Here is a 19,050-nt window from a genome sequence, read left to right on the forward strand (position 1 = left end):
TATCTGCAACCCAAGAAGTAAAGAAACTGAGCTTAAGATGTGGCAAGAGACAAAGGACATGATTTTGTTATGGGGGCTGCCTACCAAATATGTAGTTAAAAGATTTGAGTTTTAATCCCAGGCCTAAAACTTCCTAGTTGTATAGTTTTATCATTTAATTTCTCTAAGCTTCAGGTTCTTCATCTGTAAAAATAGAGGTGACACTTTTATACTACCAACTTCACATACTTATGAAGATCAAATGAGATATAGTATGCAAAATGCCATATAACCTTTAAAGTGACATATAAATATAAATGCTAGATTTCTCCCTCCCTCTTTTTTCTCTTCTTCCTTTTCTATCTCAACTACCTTTCCTTCCTCTCTTTTCTTTTTAGCTTTCCTTCCCTTACTTCCCCTCATCCTCTTCTCTTCTATTCTCTGACTGCTTTCCTCCCCTCTCTTCCTGTTTTCCTTTTCTTCTCCTTCACCCTTTTTTCTCCCCCTCTTCTTCACTTCCTTTTGCTCTTCTCTTTCTTTCCTTCTCCTACTTCTTCCCATTTCATTCTTGAATGCATACATGTCATATGTGTTATTTCTCTCTCCCTGACCCAAATACTTTCTTTGATAATACCTTAATATGGTCTCTAGCTGCTTTTATATATTCTCTCTGTGGATGTTTGTAGATATATATGTGTAGCTATGTATATGTGTTATATTCCTTGTATGTATATGCATATATTCCTTAAAGAACTCATTTTAGAGATGAGAAAGGGCTATATTTTAGTGTGATCTATATTTATATCAATAAATCCTTTCCTGATTCCAAAGCTATGTCTAAATAAGGTCTGATGGAAGCTTAATAATCTGGTCATGTATTTAAATGCTATCAGAAATTTAGATATTGGAGATAGTTATGGAGTGACAGAAAACACTTTTAACAGATAGTCAGAATTGAGTTCTAGTCCTAAGTCTTTATATGAACCAGTTGTGCTACCTCTCTGGGCACCAATTGCCTCTTCTGTAAAATGAGGGATGTGAATAAGATGATCATTGAAGCCCCTTGTAGCTGATACTCTATGCCTGAAACCAGAGTTAGTAAGCTTTAGAGACAAGAAACAGATCACTGATGGCATTTTTCATTCTTCATCTAAGTGTTTAGTCCCATGTATGGCTAGCCCACTCTACTCACTCATTTGAATTTTTATATCACTTCAAAACTTGTGAAGTGCTTTTGTTATCACATCCCATTTACAAGCATTACTCTCTATAATGTAAGCAATGCTAGGATTATTATCCCAATTTTAAAGAGTAGGAAACTGAGGCTTAGAGAAACATAACTACTTGTCTATGGATATTTGGCTGATAAACATCAGGGTGAGAATAGCTCTCTTTAGCCCCAAGTCAGTATGGAAACAGAATTAAAAGCTCAAGGCCAAATGGTTTAAAAAATAGAATTTAAGATCCTTGAAGGTAGGAATTGTTCTCTTCTTGTCTGTCTCCAGTACCCAGGATGGTGTCTGGTATATGGTAGGTGTTTCACAAATGTTTGCTGAAGTGAATTGAGTTAAATTAAGAAAAGAAATCTCATGCTAAAGTCGGGGTTTGTCACATGGGTGCAAGTCTCCAACACCATACAGAATGCAAGCCTTCAGTAGGTTTCTTTAGAGAATGAATGATTTAAAAATACCTCAAGGTGCATTCTCTTTAAATTAGAAGTTTCCTGGATGGCAAGAATATAAAGTTGTAGCAGCACCTATCATTAAGCTGAGTAGTAGCAGTTCAGTTACTTTGTTGTGTCTGACATGTAAGACATTTGAATACTGCATTGTTCTCTGTACAGAGCCTGAGCATTTGCCTGGGCTCTGTCAGTGTTCAGGAACAAAGAATCAAGACACTGCAAATAGCCCAGGTTCCGTCATGCTTTCTTGTGGCAGGATGGCTTTTTTAATCAAAGGCACTTCTCTCTGTGCCTGATGAAAGCTTACTTTGCCCCCTTGCATCTTGGTTCAGGCTGAACAATGGCTTGCTATAGCTTGAACCATATAGAACTCAAGAAAGAAATATCAGAAAATCTGTTCAGTGCTGATGTGTTGCCCCAGAGGACAAGGCAGCAAAGATTCCTAAAGGAGAAAGAAAGAGATGAGAAAGAAGGATGGCAATGAATCAGAAGGAAAGAATCAATTCAGATAGAGATGATTTCTAGGGTCTCTTCCAAGTATAATCTAGAATTAAAGGTCCTTTACAATCTTTCTAGCTTTGTTATACTACTCTATGTTCTAACCAAATTAGACTATTTATTGTCTCTCATTCACTCAACAAGTATTTATTAAGTGCTCATGATGTGCCAGGCACCGAGGATACAAAACCAAAAATATAAATAATGTCTTCCCTCAAGAAGCTCATATTCTTTGTGTTTCATCTGGCCTTGTCCCATCATTATGACTTTATTCATGTTGTCTCTTCAATACTACCACTACTCCTACATTCCTCTGTCATGGATCATTCCTGACCCAGACTTCTCTACATAAACTACATATTCTTCCCCTCCTTGAAGGCTCATCTTAGGTGCTACATCCTTGATGTAGTTTTATCCTTGATAAAACTTTCCAAAATCTGTTTCCATCTCCATCCTAAAGTTTTGGAGTAATAGGAAATAATATTGGATTTAGATTAAGGAACTCTGGTTTTGAATCCTAGCTTTGCCACTGATTTTCTGTGTGATCTTCAGCAAGTCATTGAGCTTCAGCTTCTTTATTTATAAAATAAGGATAATAATGCCTTGCCTACCTCGCAGGTTTTTTTTTAATGGGATCCAAATGAAAGAATTCATGCAAGCATTTTGTTAACAAACAGCACATAAATGCTATTATTATCATTTTGAATTATTGCTGCATGTCTTTTCTCTCCTATGAGAGTATAAATATGGTACATTGGAAAATACACTGGGCTCTGAATTAGAAGATCTAGATTTAAATCTCATAATTTTCATTTACTGGCTGTGTAGTCACTGCCTTTGGTCTTGGTTTCCTTATCTATAAAATTAAAGCACTGGACAAGATGATTTCTAAAATCTCTTATAATTCTAACATCCTTTACTTCTAGGTCTAATATGCTATGATCTATAATTCATTCCAGCTCCAATATTCAAAAACTCTATCTTTTAGAGTACTCTGTAGCTTAGTCTATGCTATAACTCTTTAAGTTTGAACATTCTATGATTTGGAGTCCTGGGGAATGGGGAAAAGAAAATGAAGGCTAGAGAAAGGAATAAATATGTATATAAAAACTACTGTGTGCCAGAGATTGTGTTAAGCATTTATATATTAATAAATCTCCTTTGATTCTCATAATAATCTAATTTTATATTTATAGTTTATTTTATAGTTGAGAAAACTGAGGCAAACAAGGTTAATTGACTTGCCCAATGATCCAGCTAGTAAGTGTCTGAGACTGGATTTGAATTCATGTCTTCCTAACTCCAGATGCACTATACAATCCATTTTGCCACTAATTGCCATAAGGGAAAGGAAGCAGGGAAAGCAACAATATCCTGACGTGGGTCTTTGTTCCATCATGAAGATCTTGAGTTACTAACCTTGTTTGCTTCCCTACCCTCCTCTCCCCCCTCCATAGAATATATGTTTAAAAATTTTTAAAATGATATCTTGCCATTTAGATTCTTTAAAATGGAGACATCAGAAAAGAATAGGATTATTCCATGACTGATTTAAAAGTTGTATATTCCAAGGGGAGACCCACCCTTTCCCTCCTACCCACATGTTCAAATATAGAGTCACCGGGATTAGATTTCCTTCTCTGAATTTGTCTATTGCATGCCCTCTCTGTGCTTTAGCATCATTGATTCATTCATAGTTAGAGTACCTTCAATGTGCCCAGTATTATGCTAGACCTTGTGGGAAGACCTAAGGAAAATAGAAGATAGACTTTGATGGATTTTATAGTTTAGGAAAAGAGAAAAGCTATTTAGGTAAAAAAAATCTCAGTGATAATAATAGCTCACATTTCTGTTAGGTCCTTAAAGTCAAAAACATTTTATATCAATTATTAAATTTGATCCTTACAGGAAGTACATGAAGTAGACAGAACATGTATTGTTTATGGATGAACAACCAGATGCCACGAGAATTTAAATAAATTATGTGAAATCACATAGCTAGTATGACAAAGTTAGGATCTTTACCAAGACTATTGTGGCAGAGAAAGAGCATATGTGGAATTTACCTACAAAAAATAGTTCATCTGAAAATGGCCTGCAAGCTCCATATGAGTCAACAGTGTGATATGGCTGTCAAAAAAGCAAATGCAATTTTAGCCTCCATCAAGAGATACATGTCTAGGATGAGGAGGTGATGATCTGGCTATATTTTTTTCTGTTCTTACCACAGCTGGAATATTGGAGGGGATTGGAGGGTGCTATATCTTAGGAAAGACACTGATTAAACTTTATCCAGAAGAAAATAACCAAAGTGGTAAGGGAACTGATCTCATGCTATGTGAGGGTTGTCTGAGGGCCCTGGTTATAGCAAGCCTGAAAAGAGAAAGGACACGTGCCAGCCATCTTGTAAGTATTTAGAGGTTGGAAACATAGATGAGGGATTAGGCATGTTCTGCTTGGTAGAACTAGAAACTTTATATTGTTGCCAAGAGACAAAGACTCGATGTCAGGAAAAAAAAACTTTCTAATGATCAAAGTCCCCAAGCCACAGGAAGACGTCATCTCTCTTCACTGAAAGCTTCTAGGAAAGGGTTAGATGACCACTTGTTGGGTATGGTGTAGAGGGGATCTTTGTTCAGATGCCCTTTAATTAGATGTCAGCTGTGAGGTTCTGTGATGATGTGGGTGAGATTAGTCAGGCAAAACTCATCAAAGAAGACAAACTGAGCTGAGTACTTAAAGAACTAATTGATTTGGTGAAATTTCTTCATTTGTAATATAGGTCCCTTGAAAGGCCAAGCCATGCGTCTTTAACCCCACTAACCCAGTTGGAAATGTCTTCTGGGACTGCCCCAACCAAGCCTTCCTGGATGAGAACAGAACCTAGAATTTTAATAGAGTCCACTGTCTGAATGTATCCCCTCTAAGGGTAGGACTCCAAAATAAAAAATCATTACAAGCAGATTGCTAAATTCAAAGGTTTCAGCCTGAGTCCACTAGATCACTAGGATCTCAACCATGTTCTTTCCTCTGTTCAACTCTGCCATTTGGTATCAAAGACCACACTGGGCACAGAAAAACAAAGCAAAGATCTTTGCAGACCCAATTACTATGATCCCCAACAAACCTTTGGCTCCAATTAACATCACAACCACTTGATTTTGTTTCAAAATACCTCAAGCAATTCAGCTGAGTCCCAAGGCTAGCATCTTTTACTAAAAATCATTAAACATACACAACCCTCAAAACAGTGCCCATTCTGAGTTATGCTTTTGCCAAGGGGTTGTTTTATTCTGATAAACATCTAATTTGTTTTGCTCTCACGTAATTTTCAAAAGGTCATAATGTTTTGTTTTAAACATGATTCTAAATGACCAAGCTTCAGCACTGAGTGGATTTGCATGACTAAGAACTGGCATTTTTAATGAAACTGTCTACAGAGGCTGAGAATGGCAACTGTGAACAGTTATCCCCTTTGCAGCATGTTGCTATAATTCGCCAGGTTTTCTTCCTGCATTTCAAAGACTATACAGTGCACACTGTGGACTATACAGTAGAATATTTTCTATCTACAATTCCATTTCCTTTAGATCCAGGAAAAAGTCATAAATTCTTAAGCATCAATGAGGGAACAGACCCCTTAGCACATTTCAATTTCCACACTTAAATTCTCCCTTGAAATAATTGAATGGTTTTCACAGGGAAGAGGCATTAGACTTATTCTGCTTGGCCCCGTAGGGTTAAACTAAAACTATTGTATAGAAGTTACAGAGAGTCTTGATTTCATTTCAATATAAGGAAGAACTTCTAACCCTGAAACAGCTCTAAAATGAATAAAGAACTGCTCTTTGCTCTCTAACTATGTGCCAAGCATTGGGGATAGAAGTAGAAAAACAAAACAAGTCTTGCCCCTAGAGGGTAAATATTCTATTTGAGGAAGAAAACACATATAGAAGGACATAGAAAAAGAGACAATGGAAGGACACAATCTCAAAAAAGCAGCGTTTGTGCCACGGAATGAGTTACTTTATGGAGCCATTTTCCATTCACCCAGGTTTGTGACCTAGGAGAGTCATCTTTGACTCCTCTGTCTTTCTCATCCCGTATGGCCAACCAGATATTGATTCTTGATGATTTTTATTCTCTCAAATACATTTTCTTCTCTCTACTCAAATAGCCAAATCTTTAAACAGACTTTTGTTTGTTGGATTCATTCTATATTCTCCTAATAGATATTACAGAAATTGGTTTTTTCCTTTTTTTTTCCTCTACAGAAATGTACAATTAACATTCCTTAAACACATTTTTTATTATGTCACTTCTATTAAAAGAGACTTGAAGTGATTCTCCATTAGCTTCATGATGAAATACAAACTCCTATCTTTGAAATTTAAACTTTCTCAAAATCTGGCTCTAGTCTATATTTCTAGGATATTTACATATTACTCTTCTTTTTTTTGCCCTCCAAGTTATATCCACATTGACTTGCTTAATATGTTCCATATGGGAAATTCCATTTTCCTTCTCTGTGCCTTTTTATTGGCTATCCTTCATGTTTCCATGTGACTCAGTTTTCTTATCCATAAAATGGGAATAATAATAGCATCTAACTCACAAATTTATTTTCAGGAGAAAAGGAGGTAGGACCTCTAAAATCTTTTGCAAATTTTAAAGTAGTATATAACAAATGCTACATATCATCATCGCTATCATCACTATCACCATTGTCATATAAGTTGACATAATGGTTTTATATAGGATGAAGATTGCCTAGAAAGAGATTGAGGGGAGAACATTAAAAAAGGGAAAACTAAAATTCTATGTTTGTCTTTGTAGTTCACTATAATCCTAATTAGACTTTCCTATTTAGTATCTTAGCTTCTTAGGCTTATAAAATTAGAACTATAAAAATAACTATAAAAATACCTGTTTTCCTTTACTTCTTCCTTCCAAACATACAATGTTCAGAACATTAATGAGATACTACTGAGGAGGTACTTTAAGTAATTTTGACATGAAGTGTCATATGGACTTAGTCTACTTAGTCCTCAAGGGGAAAATCAAGATTAACAAATGGAAACAACAACAGTGTCTCTAGATCTTGTAACCTGAAGCAGGATTTCCCACTGAATCAGGAGCTCTTTACTTTTTTTTTTTTTTTTTTTTTCATGGACCCCTCTGGCCATCTGATAAAACCTCTGGATCCCTTTTCAGAAGAATATTTTTGGGTGCATAAAATAAAAGATACAGGGTTTCCGAGGAAACCAATTATGCCAATTCAGTTATTGACCATTATTTTTAAAAGTTCATAGACCAGGTTAAGAATCCCTTTTCTAAAACACTCTCTCAATTGGATGTCCACTCCTTGACCACCTCCAATGATAGCTATCTGCCTAATAATAAAAGCTGATATTTATATATGTTTTATGTTTCACAAATCATTTACATCATCTAAGCTTCACAATAACTCAGTGAGAAAGGCACTATACATATTATAATCCCCATTTTAAAGATAAGAAACTGAGGCTCATCAAGAAATTAAGTGACTTATCAGTAATCACAAAACTAGTAAAGGTCATTGTGTAGATTTGAACCCAACTCTTTTTTAATAGAGAAAAGACTTTTTATTATAAAAATTTAAATAAAAATCTTGACAGATTGACAGATTTTTAAAAATGGTTTGTTTAATGTTCTTCTTCAAGTTGCATTTTTAAATGCTCCTATGGTGTTTTGGCAGAATTGGCTCTCTGGCCAAACTTTTTGTAAATATATTTTCTTTCCATTTCTCCTCACTTTTTTAAAAAAAATTATTTTATTTTTCCCCAATTACATATAAAACAATTTTAACATTCATTTTAACCCAGTTCTTTCTAACTTTAAGTAGCAGTCTATCCATTATGCCAAATTGTTTTCTAAGACAGCCTGATTTGTTAACAGCTAAGTGAGGCAATGAATTAAGTGTAGGAATTAGAGTTAGACCCAAGTTCAAATCCTCTTTCTGATTCTTACTAGGCTCAGAGATACTAGGCGAGTCACTTGACATCTCTGTTTTATTTTCTTTATTTATAAAATGGTAACAAGAATAGCATGTCCCTCACAGAATAATTATCAGAATCAAGTAAGTTAGTAAAGCACTTCACAATCCTTAAAGTGCTATATAAATGTGAGCTATTGTGGGCAGGGTTGACTGTTAATCACCTAATATTGAAAAAGTGCCTACTATGTGCCAGGCACTCAATGCTGGAAACATAAAGAAAGACAAAAATATGGTACCGGCTCTTGAGGAACTCACAGTCTAATGCAATGAAGGACATAACATGCAAACAACTATGCATGCCAGTTTTGAGCTTCTTGCTTCTATATCAATCATTAGAAGGTACCTGAGAATACTGAATATCAGAGGAATCTTTGATACCATATAGTTAATTTTCAAGACTATAAAGCTCCTCTGACAAACTCAGGGATAGAACCCAGGGCTGCGCTCCCTATCTAGGGCAGTGAAAAAGATTTTGATTCTGGAGCAGAAGCCTTTGTTGAGTTCTCAATTGTTGTGTCCATAAAATAAGAGTTAAAAGACTTGTACTACTCTTCTCACAGGCTTGTTATATGGTGTGTCTTTGTAAACTTTTGAAGTACTGTAGAAATGGTGAGAGTTAATATTTTGGGGCATTTGCCATGTCATTTTTAATGCTGCATCTGGATTTCCCACCTTGTGACATAAGGGGCTCTCCAGATACTCTGAAGAGGCAAGAGGAAAAGGTCCTGAAAAGACATATGAATCCACTCTGGCTGTTTCTAGGGGCTCATGTTTGCATCTGGAGTAAAATCCAACCATAGAAAATATCTCCATTTTTATTTTATCTGGCAAAATGAAACTGTGGATTTATAGAAATGAAGACCAAAAAAGGCTCTTCATTCCCTGTTGGTAGCACAGTCCTCTCTCATCTAGGGAAACCTTGTAGTGATGAGGATTAGGCCTACATAAATATCTTTGGAAGATTTATCCTGAGGAAGGGAGAAGAGTACCATGGAAAGAATAAAGGGCTTGGATCTAAGGACTAATTTTCAAATATTGGCTCTGCCATTTAAAAACTGAGCAAGCAGGCTATTTCATTTTCTGAACCTCGCTTTCCCTACTTGTTCATTTGTATTTTGGTATTGGTTCATTATATGGTACTTCTAAATTAAACACACATATATTAAGCTTCTAATCCATATAGAGCACCATGATGGCAGGAGATATTTAACTAACATAATGAAAGGGAAAGTAGCGTGAAAGAAGTCTAGAAAAATCAGTTGGAGTAAGACTATGGAAAGCTTGAATCCCAATCTAAATAAATTCATATTTTATTGTGTAAGCATTATGAACTAATGTTCTTGGTAATACCTAAGGTCCATCTTGAAGGAGATCATAGACAATGAGCTGCTCACTCATCTGATTGGAGAATGACAAATTTTCAAGAGCATCTCAAATATCAGTTAGACAGTGTCAAAGATTTGGGACTCCATTGGAGGAAACACCCTCGGGAAGGGAGAAAGGTCTCAGTCAGATGTTAGCATGGTTAACATATAGCATGGCGTTTAGCTGTGGGCACTCCTTTAATCACTGGACTTTCCCCTAGTGCTTGTGCTGCCCATGTCACCTGTTCTCACAGTTTCTAACAAATACAAACAGTGACAAGGCTTCTTCTCCCTAGGGAACACAACCACTAAACACATCCTCCGGGTGTTTAATTGAGCTGATCAAATCCCTTGGGGTGCCAAAGAATGTCATACATAGGGGAGAGAACTCAGAAATCTGTGCCTGAGTCAGCACCTTCTGATGAAGGATGCTCTCAAATGTCTCTGATATTCAAATTGCTTGGCTCCCTAGTTTGCCATGGCAGATGACTGAGGGTCACTTTCTCCATCACCAATGGCATCATGCTACTGAAGCCTTCCAAAGAACTGCTGCTTAAAAGTGTCAGTATCTGTGCTCTGCTGCCTCCCTGTTCTGCTCTGTGCCTCTGCATGCTGCTGACAGATAGAATTGGGAAGAAGCATTGTGGTACAGTAGATAAGCTGCTGCATATAGAATCAGAATGTTGTTATTGTTGTTCAGTTATTTCAATAACGTTTGAACTTTTGTAACCCCCTGTGAGGTTTTCTTGGCAAAAATACTAGGGTGGTTTTACAGATGAGGAAATTGAGGCAAAATGACTTGTCCAGGGTCACACAGCTGGTAAGTGTCTGAAGCTTGAACTAACCAAGATGAGTCTTCGTACTCCAGTGCCAGCACTGTCTCCACTGTGTCACCTAGCTACCTCTATAGAATCAGAATGCTTTAGGGCAAATCCTAGTTCATTCACTTGCTAGCTGTGTGATCTTAAGGAAGTCACTTTCCCCTTCTGAACCTTAATTCCTCCACCTTGTAGCAAATGGCAAGAAATGGCATTTACCACATCAGTCTCACAGGATTGTTTTAAGGAACATATAAAACCATGAAGGACCATGGAAATAGTAATATTAAATTTAATTTTAAAATACTAGAAAGCCCTCAATTTAGGTAAAAACTACAAAAACCTCCTCTCTCCTCTCTTTGGCCCTTAAAGTCCTTTACAAATTGGCTTTGGCACACATTATGCCATTTCATACACAATGTTGCAACTAAAATAGTCTATTTTGCTGTTCCCCATACACAACATTTCATTTCCTGGCTTTGTATAATAATCTTCTATGCCTGGCATTCATTACTACCTTCCCTCTAGCTCATAGAATGGCTAGTTTTCTTCAACACTCAATCCAGTAACACATCTTTTGCATAAGGTTTTTCTTGGTCTCTTCCTTCCCTTATAGCTGTTACACCTATTTTGTTATATTATATATAGTTTACATTTACACACACACACACACACACACACACACACACACACACACACACACACACACCCACACATATTCCCTGCTAGTTTCTCCCCTAGTTGATTATAAGCTCCTTGAAGCCAGGGACTATTTTAATTTTTATCTTTTGAACCAAGAACCTAGCACAGTGTAAGTAATTAATTAATGCTTAATACATTAAAGACTATCTTGGGTCTAAATATCAACATGATTCAAGTTGAGATTCTTCTTAAGATAGTTCATCACTCCTAGGAAACAAGTTGGATTAGCCATATTTTTACCTTTCTCATTTCTCACTTATTCTCCTCTTTTTCATCTCCCTGAATATTCCAGGGCTTTGCCTTGAGAATGAACACCTTTTTGAGAAGAAGCTCAGTTTAGTGGAAAGAACACTAGATTGGGAAACATTGGTTTAAGTGAAAACACTGCCATCTTCCAGGTTTGTGTCTATGGCCAAATCACTTGAGTTTTCTGAGTCTGTTACCTTATCCATAAAATGGAAAGAATAATACACTATACTTTTCTGTTTCCCCTCTGAGATTACCTACACATTTACCTCATACACAATGAACATACATGTATACATATATGCACATATGTATTATATAGGATATATAAATGCATGTTGATATTATGTATCTATTAACATGTACCTACATGTTTATATTATAACACACATGTACATATATACATGTGCATATTATTATGCATACATGTTATATATTAACTTATATGCATGCTATCTTTTTTATTAGAGTGTGAGCTTCTCAAGGGCAGCAGATGATTTTTCTTTTATTCGTATCCCCAGTGATTAGCGCAGTGCCTCATACACAGTAAGTGCTTAATAAATACTTGTTGACTGCTTCACTCTTACCAGATCGTTGTGAAGATCCAATGAAATAATGAGTGTGAAGTTCTTTTGAACCACGAAGTACTCAGTAAAAGAGAGCTCTTGTTTCTATTGTCTGGATTCTGAATAAAAAGGAGGAAAGAGGAGAAGTCCCAGTGGACTTTCTTAGAGAAAATATTGGGGAAACTAAGGTATCCAAGCTAGCTTCTCTGTCAGCAGATAGATTGAGAAAATAGCATGAGCCTGTTACATTGTGGTTGTGAGCAGTTTCTGTGGGTAAGTCACTATCTCAATAGCAGGGCTGGTTCTGCCTTCTTTCCCCATTCCAGGATCTGTGCATGCAGCTGCGGCAAACCATACCTGATTCCATTGTACTGCTAGAGACCCTGGTAGGAATTCTTATCCTGGTGCCCTGGCAGCAATGCATTTTGCAGCTTCAGTCAGTGGTAGGCAAAAATTCCCTAATGTGACTGACTACACTAGACAATCACTGCACACTTTGCTTTGCTCACATTTAGAGGAAAAATTGATGTGGAATAATATGCTACTGTTTGGATGAAGTAAGAATGGATGACGTCAGAGCTTTGTGTGTTACTAATATATAAATATGGAAAGGGACTTTAGAATAGAGAACATTAAATGTTGATGAGTGTTAGATAATTAAAAATTAGGGTATCAAGACCTGGCAAGAAACCATAGAATGTCAGAACATGATTAGAGTTGGTAGAGACTTTAGGACAAAAAACATCAAACATCAAAACTGGAAGATGACTTAAAGATCATCCAGTACTCCTTGTTTAAAAAACACAGAAACAGAGATGGGACCTAGGTGTCCTGGCTCCCAGTTCAGCATTACTTCTACTACACCAAATTGCTTTTCAAGTGGCTTTTTCACAGCTGCAGCCTCACAAACTGCAAATTTGTAGTATTGAAGACTGAAGTAATTTTAGCTGTGCTACAATCAGGACAACAGTTTTCCATGGTGTCAGGACTATGGGAAGAAGGCTGAGAAATGATGTAATATTACACTGACAAGTGAAGTCATAGCACTAGCTACTGAGGCATTTGCACAAAGGCATTTTTCCAATTAGTGTGTGAAAAGCATGCTATTAAAAACAACAATAATAGCTTGTCTATGGGTCTTTAAGGTTGTCAAGGGGTGGGGTGATGATAGAAAGGTGGGCAAGGGCCATGTTAACCATTTGGTATATTAGAAAGATTGCTGGATTAGAAGTCAAAAGAGCTAGATTTTAGAACTATACTATCAGTAACTATGTGATGACCTTGTCCAAGTCATCATCCGCTTTTACCTTTAGTTTCTTCAACATGACAATGTAAGTTGTGTGTGTGAGGGGGAGGGGTGTTTGACTCTAGGATCCCTAAGATTGCTTCTAGCTTTTATATTCTGCCTCTGTGCAGCAATGGCATTGTACAGTGGAAAAATTCCAAGTCAGAATACTTGACTCTTTAACTTAAGCAAGACTTTGGACAGATAACTTCCTCTGTCTGGGTCTCAATTTCTCCATTTGCAAAATGAATAATTTGGACTGGTAGATTTCTCAGGTGCCTGCAGCTTTATAATTGTTGCACCTGATCTCTTTCTCATTGATAGAACTCTTAAAATTGTCTTACTTTAACTAATCTTGCTTCCAAGTCATTCATAAAGCTTTTATACTTAATCAGTGAGAGCAGCACAGTTGCCATGTTGGACTCTCATCAGTATTCTGAAACAGTTGTCGTTTCCCTGCCTTCTTAATCACTCACTTGGTTTGAGGTTTTTATTCATCACTATTGGTAAGTTACACACAAACAGCAACGCAGACATTTTTCAGTTAGTGGGTAAATGCCAGTCATTGAACAAATCAGCATAGAAATTGCATGGATAGAGGGAAAGAAAAGACCCTAGCTTTCATAGACTCAAGGGATGTTAGATATGAGGTATCTTAAAAATTGACTGTTAGAAATTAAAAACGCCTTAGAACCATCACATTGGATGTTGGACCCAGAAAGAACATTTGAACATAAAGAACATAGAATGTTGAAGCTGGAATAGACTTTAGAAGTCAATTAATCCCATCCTCTCATTTTGAAGTTGATGAAATTGATGTCCAAAAAGGGGAGATAACCATTCTGGGCTATAGTTCTAGAGACTTCTTCAGGTGTGCCCATCACAACAGTTGTTGCTCCAGGTTATTCAAAGATTCATCAGTGACTCTAATGGAACCTTAATTCTGGCTTTTTATTTTGATTGATTGATATTCCTTTATCCCCTAAAAAGCTTTGCTTTTCTACACAATCTGCCTAACAGTTTCTATTGGCACTTGTACATTGCCCTATCTTCCTTCAAACCTTTTTTCTACAGTTAGAACAAGTTTTATAAGAACAAGTTTTATAATAAGAAAGATTAACCAGGAACTATTACCACAGCCAAACAAATACCTCTGAGAAAGGCAAATATTTGGCCTATATTCCTAATTACATTTTGGAGGATATCATTCTAGTTTAAGCCAAAGACAAATTTTGACTTAGAAAAACCAGTTGCAATGCTGCTGCATCTTGAGGCATCAATCATGGTATCTTAGAATCATTACATTTAGGTTTATAGAATATTAAAAATCCCATAATTACCAAATCTTAGAATCACAGAATATTAGAACTGTTGAATCATAGCATCACAAAAGTGACCTCACAGAGCATCTAAATCAATCCATCTACAAAGCATTCTTTCCTTAGATGACGTACCCCAACAAGTGGCCATGCTTTAGCTTCCAATGACAAGTAGCCCACTACCTACAAAGTATCCCAAAGATGTAAAGTGTCCATAAGGACAAGTGTGTGTGTGTGTGTGTGTGTGTGTGTGTGTGTGTGTGTGTGTGTGTGTAAGGACAGAATTGAAGGAAAGAAAAAACTCTACTTTTTTGGCAATAGATGGTTTCCTGGGAGTTGTCATCCTGAATCTGAGGTTTCAGCTTCCTCTGATTTAGCAGTGGGTGGTTGATACCCTGATGTGAAATAGGAGGGAAAGACAATGAAGTTTTTCCTATGCTATTATGTGTGTGTATGCCTGGGTTTAGCAAGAGTATAAGTTACCATGACAGTGTATGTTTTTGAAGGGTGTAAGATATGGGAACATAGGGAGGGATTTATAGGTTTAAAGGGTTGATGAAAGGTATCCACTTTGGAAAAATTTACACTACTTAGGATTTCTGTTATAGAAAAGGATGGAAAACAGTTCTTGTCATACATTGCACCCAGTATGGTGCAATGGAAAGAATGTTGGATATAGAGTTAGAAGTCTTAGGTTAGTTAGCTACCCAGTTGACCACTTAATATTTCTGTGACCTTGGGCAAGTTATTCTGAACCTCAATTTTTTTCCTTTGCCTGTGTCCCAAGGCTGTTGGGAGGAAGGCACTTCATAAATTCTGAAGCGCTATGCAAACGTGAGCTTTCAATGCTTTCTCTGGATAACTCCTGGCGGGCAAATGCGGATGACAACTAGTATAGGGAGGACCTTGGAAGCCAACACCTCCTCCTTCCTCTCTAACCCCCCCTCCCAAGCTCAAAGAAGCCTGAAAGACGTTGAAAAGCTCTGGGCTTTGGCAAATGACTTCCTTAAACACCGTTGCCACCTACAGTCCTGTGGCGTCCCAGGCCAGCATGGAACCATTCTCTTCACCTCACACCGTTTTCACATCTCTTGATACCATTCCGAGTCTACAACCTCAGTTAGCCCGAGAACTGGACCCCTAAATCTTCTCAGCAATGCCCTAAACTAAACACTCCGTATCCTTCACCTCCCACTCCACACCCCCTCCTGCCCCCATCCCTTGGCTCGATAGCGTTTGGGAAACCTTGAGAGTCAGTGTGAGGAAAGATGTAAATACCTTCCAGGCAGCAGGTCCTCCAAAGCCCTGAATGGGTCATGACTTCCTCGTTCTTCCGACTGGTTTCGTTATCACTTGTAGACTTAGTCCTACATACGCCTCGGGAATACAGCCAGTAGTCTGTGCCCACCGCAATGGTCATTAAACTAAACGCAGCGAAAGCTCCCACAGTGGTGATCAACATCTGGATACCTCTGTCACACATCCTCATAATTCTTCATGGTACGCTGGTAGATTGGGGGGGTGGGGGAAGAAGTGGAGGGCGGGGGTCCGGGGCGGGGATGGGAGGGAGCTGACTTACCCCACAGCTAGACAGCTGGGGCAGGCTGCTACCCTCGGAAATCCCAGGGCAAGCTCTTCAAACGAGCAGGTTCTTCCCTTCCTTGGGGCTTTGGCAAAGCTAGGACTGGTGCTGCCTGTCCGGGAATGGTCTCTCTCCAGCCCGCCGCCTTCTCTATTCCCCTCCGAGGGGGACGGGCTCCACCAGGCTTGCCAGCATCTCCTGGTCCTCCCCAGAGTACCCGGGACTCCTTTCATTCCTCTCGGGCCTCAGGGCTGGATTCCGTGTGGGGCATGGCCCCTGTGGTGGGAGTGGAGGGTTCCGGGATGCTTGGCTGTCTGGGGAGGATCCAGGCGAAAGAGAATCAGAGAGGTGGCAACTGGACTGTGTGCGTGCGTGTGCGCGCTTGTGTGTGTGTGTGTGTGTGTGTGTGTGTGTGTGTGTGAGAGAGAGAGAGAGAGAGAGAGAGAGAGAGAGAGAGAGAGAGAGAGAGAGAGAGAGAGACTGAGAGAGAGAGAGAGAGAGAGAGAGAGAGAGAGAGAGAGAGAGAGAGAGAGAGAGAGAGAGACTGAGAGAGAGAGAGAGACAGAGAGAGAGAGACTGAGAGAGAGAGACTGAGAGAGACTGAGAGAGAGAGAAGCGTGGGGAGGTGGGTGGGTGAATGGTGAGGGCGGATGGCAAAAAATAGCTGTTATTTCAGATATGGGGACCAGCCCTTGAGAGGAGTGCCCTCGCCTTTCCCAGCCTCAGGAAAAGCTATCTGCATGTTCCTAAAGCCCCCGCCCAGTTGAGAAGGGATGCTGTCCAGGGGACATAGCCAGCTGGACCTGGCTAGAAGGCAAAAGGATCTGTCTGTGGTCCTGAATGTACAGCTGCCACGATTCTGCCATCCAGCCAACGGACTGAAGTTGTGAGGTGTTAGGGATGGGTTGGGGGTGATGGGGTGACTCTGTGTGTGTGTGTGTGTGTGTGTGTGTGTGTGTGTGTGTGTGTGTGTGTTATGTAGGTGATGATAGTGCAGACTGCTCTGGTTCCTTTTCCGAGGCCAACAGCCTCAATCCCACCAAGACACCAAAGTTTCTGGGGCCAAAAGGGCAGTAGGAAGCTCCCTCCCCCCAACCCCTGACTTACCAGTTAAGTTTACATTTTGCTGCGGGCTCCACCAGAGCCCACTGATGCGGAGAATGAAACCCAAGAGAAGACTCCTGCTTAAAGGGACAGGCTGCTCTGGGGCGCTCTACCAGCCCGGCAAGAAGTGTTGTCAGCACAGCTGTGTGTAGTCTGTCTCAATTTGTCCCCACAAAACAAACCAAGATGTCTACCCTTCTTTCTCTGGAGTTCTGGCTAACACCAGATATGACAACAACAACCTATATGGTATTTCTATAGGTTTACACACATAAATGTGTGTATGTATATGTATATATACACACACAAACATATATAAACACACATTATATACATATACACAAATAATTACATAAGTATATAATACATCCATACACACATATTGAATGGCCAGAGGAATTTGTCTCTTTGTAGATTACCTTTGCAACAATATTTCTTATTTTCTCACACTAGGAACCAATTAACAAAATATCAGATTTTTGCATCTGAAACATTCATAGTTAACAGTTTTTTAAAATCCCTTCCATACCTTTTCTAATTTCAATAAGGAAAGCATTATAGAACTTTGAATGTCAAAACTAGAGGAAATTTTATAATAATAATAATAATAACATATTTTAAAAGTCTACATTAAAGTTTATAAGGATCTTTTCTTTCAACAACCCTAAGAGATTAAACAGTAAAATTATTCATTTAACAGATGAGGAAAGAGCTTTATTGAGGATAAGTGACTTGTCCAGGATCACAATAAGTAGTCATATTACAAATCAGGAATCTCATCTGATTCCAGGTTGAAACTGGAAATAGTTCCAATGCATTGTGCTACAATTCTGTGCTCTACTTCAGGGCATGAAATATAAAAGCTGAAAAAAGACTCAAGAAAAATCTAGTTCAAACATGTCATTTTACAAATGAAGAAAATTAGGTACTGATTTGGAAAATGAATAATCTAGAACCTAGGTCTCCTGACTTCCAATAAATCCAGTGTAAAAACCTAACAAAAAATGTCATTGTGGTTGTTAAAGCCTAGGGACAATCAGATGTGAAAGAAAATAATGAAGTAGACTTGTGTTAATGAGATTTTTGTAGGAGGAGGAGAATGTGTCACCTTTAGAATGACAACTTACTATAACATGGTTAATAATTTTCTTTTAAATTAATGCCATAGCAAAACAAAATGACCCAGAAGTCAATTGAGGAATATCAATAATCCCAAAACTGAGTGATATATGAACCAGATCAATATATAGCTAAGATTCTCTAACCAAAATTTTTAAAAATAAGCTTTAAAAAACTTTCTAAAATAAGCTTGGTCAAAAAAGTCTGTTTTGCTTCATAACAGTCAATCTTATTTCCCAAATGCTTCCCACCTATCTACTCTATAAAATTAAGAATTTGGATCAACTGATCTCTAAGATCCCTTGAAGACCTAACATTGCATATTCTAAGGTTCTTTCCAGTTCTTATATTTTATGTTTTGTATTCTAAAATCCATTACATCTTTTACATTTTATGTTTTAAGGAACTTCCCAGCTCTAATAATCTATTGTTTTAAGATTTATTTCAGTCCTAAGATTCTTCAAGACTCACAGAAAGCAAAATAAATGTATATTTGTTGCTACTGGACCAACTTATACTGCTACTTTCCTAGCCCAGCTTTCTTTTCTTTTTCTTTTTTCTTTTCTTTCTTTTTTTTTTTTTGATTGTCCCATAGCTATTTAATTATTTGTTTGTTTCATTTATTTATTTATTTTTATTAAATCTTTTTTATTTATAAAACATATGCATGGGTAATTTTTCAACATTGACTCTTGCAAAACTTTCTGTTTCAAATTTTCCCTTCTTCCCTCCATCCCCTCCCCAGATGGC

The 19,050-nt window shown here is 37.9% G+C and overlaps 1 protein-coding gene across 1 annotated transcript in view; it reads right to left on the reverse strand.

The window, feature by feature from the left end:
* The window catches only part of CACNG3 (calcium voltage-gated channel auxiliary subunit gamma 3), a 124,622-nt gene extending 108,044 nt beyond the window's left edge, over positions 1-16,578 (reverse strand). Inside the window, exon 1 of the mRNA XM_074280023.1 lies at positions 15,774-16,578. Coding sequence (XP_074136124.1) covers positions 15,774-15,984 — 211 coding nt within the window. The 5' untranslated portion in view covers positions 15,985-16,578. The remainder of the gene's footprint in view (positions 1-15,773) is intronic.
* Positions 16,579-19,050: the final 2,472 nt, after the last annotated feature.

This window comes from Sminthopsis crassicaudata, chromosome 1 (genome assembly GCF_048593235.1).
Source record: "Sminthopsis crassicaudata isolate SCR6 chromosome 1, ASM4859323v1, whole genome shotgun sequence".
Classification (NCBI taxonomy): domain Eukaryota; kingdom Metazoa; phylum Chordata; class Mammalia; order Dasyuromorphia; family Dasyuridae; genus Sminthopsis; species Sminthopsis crassicaudata.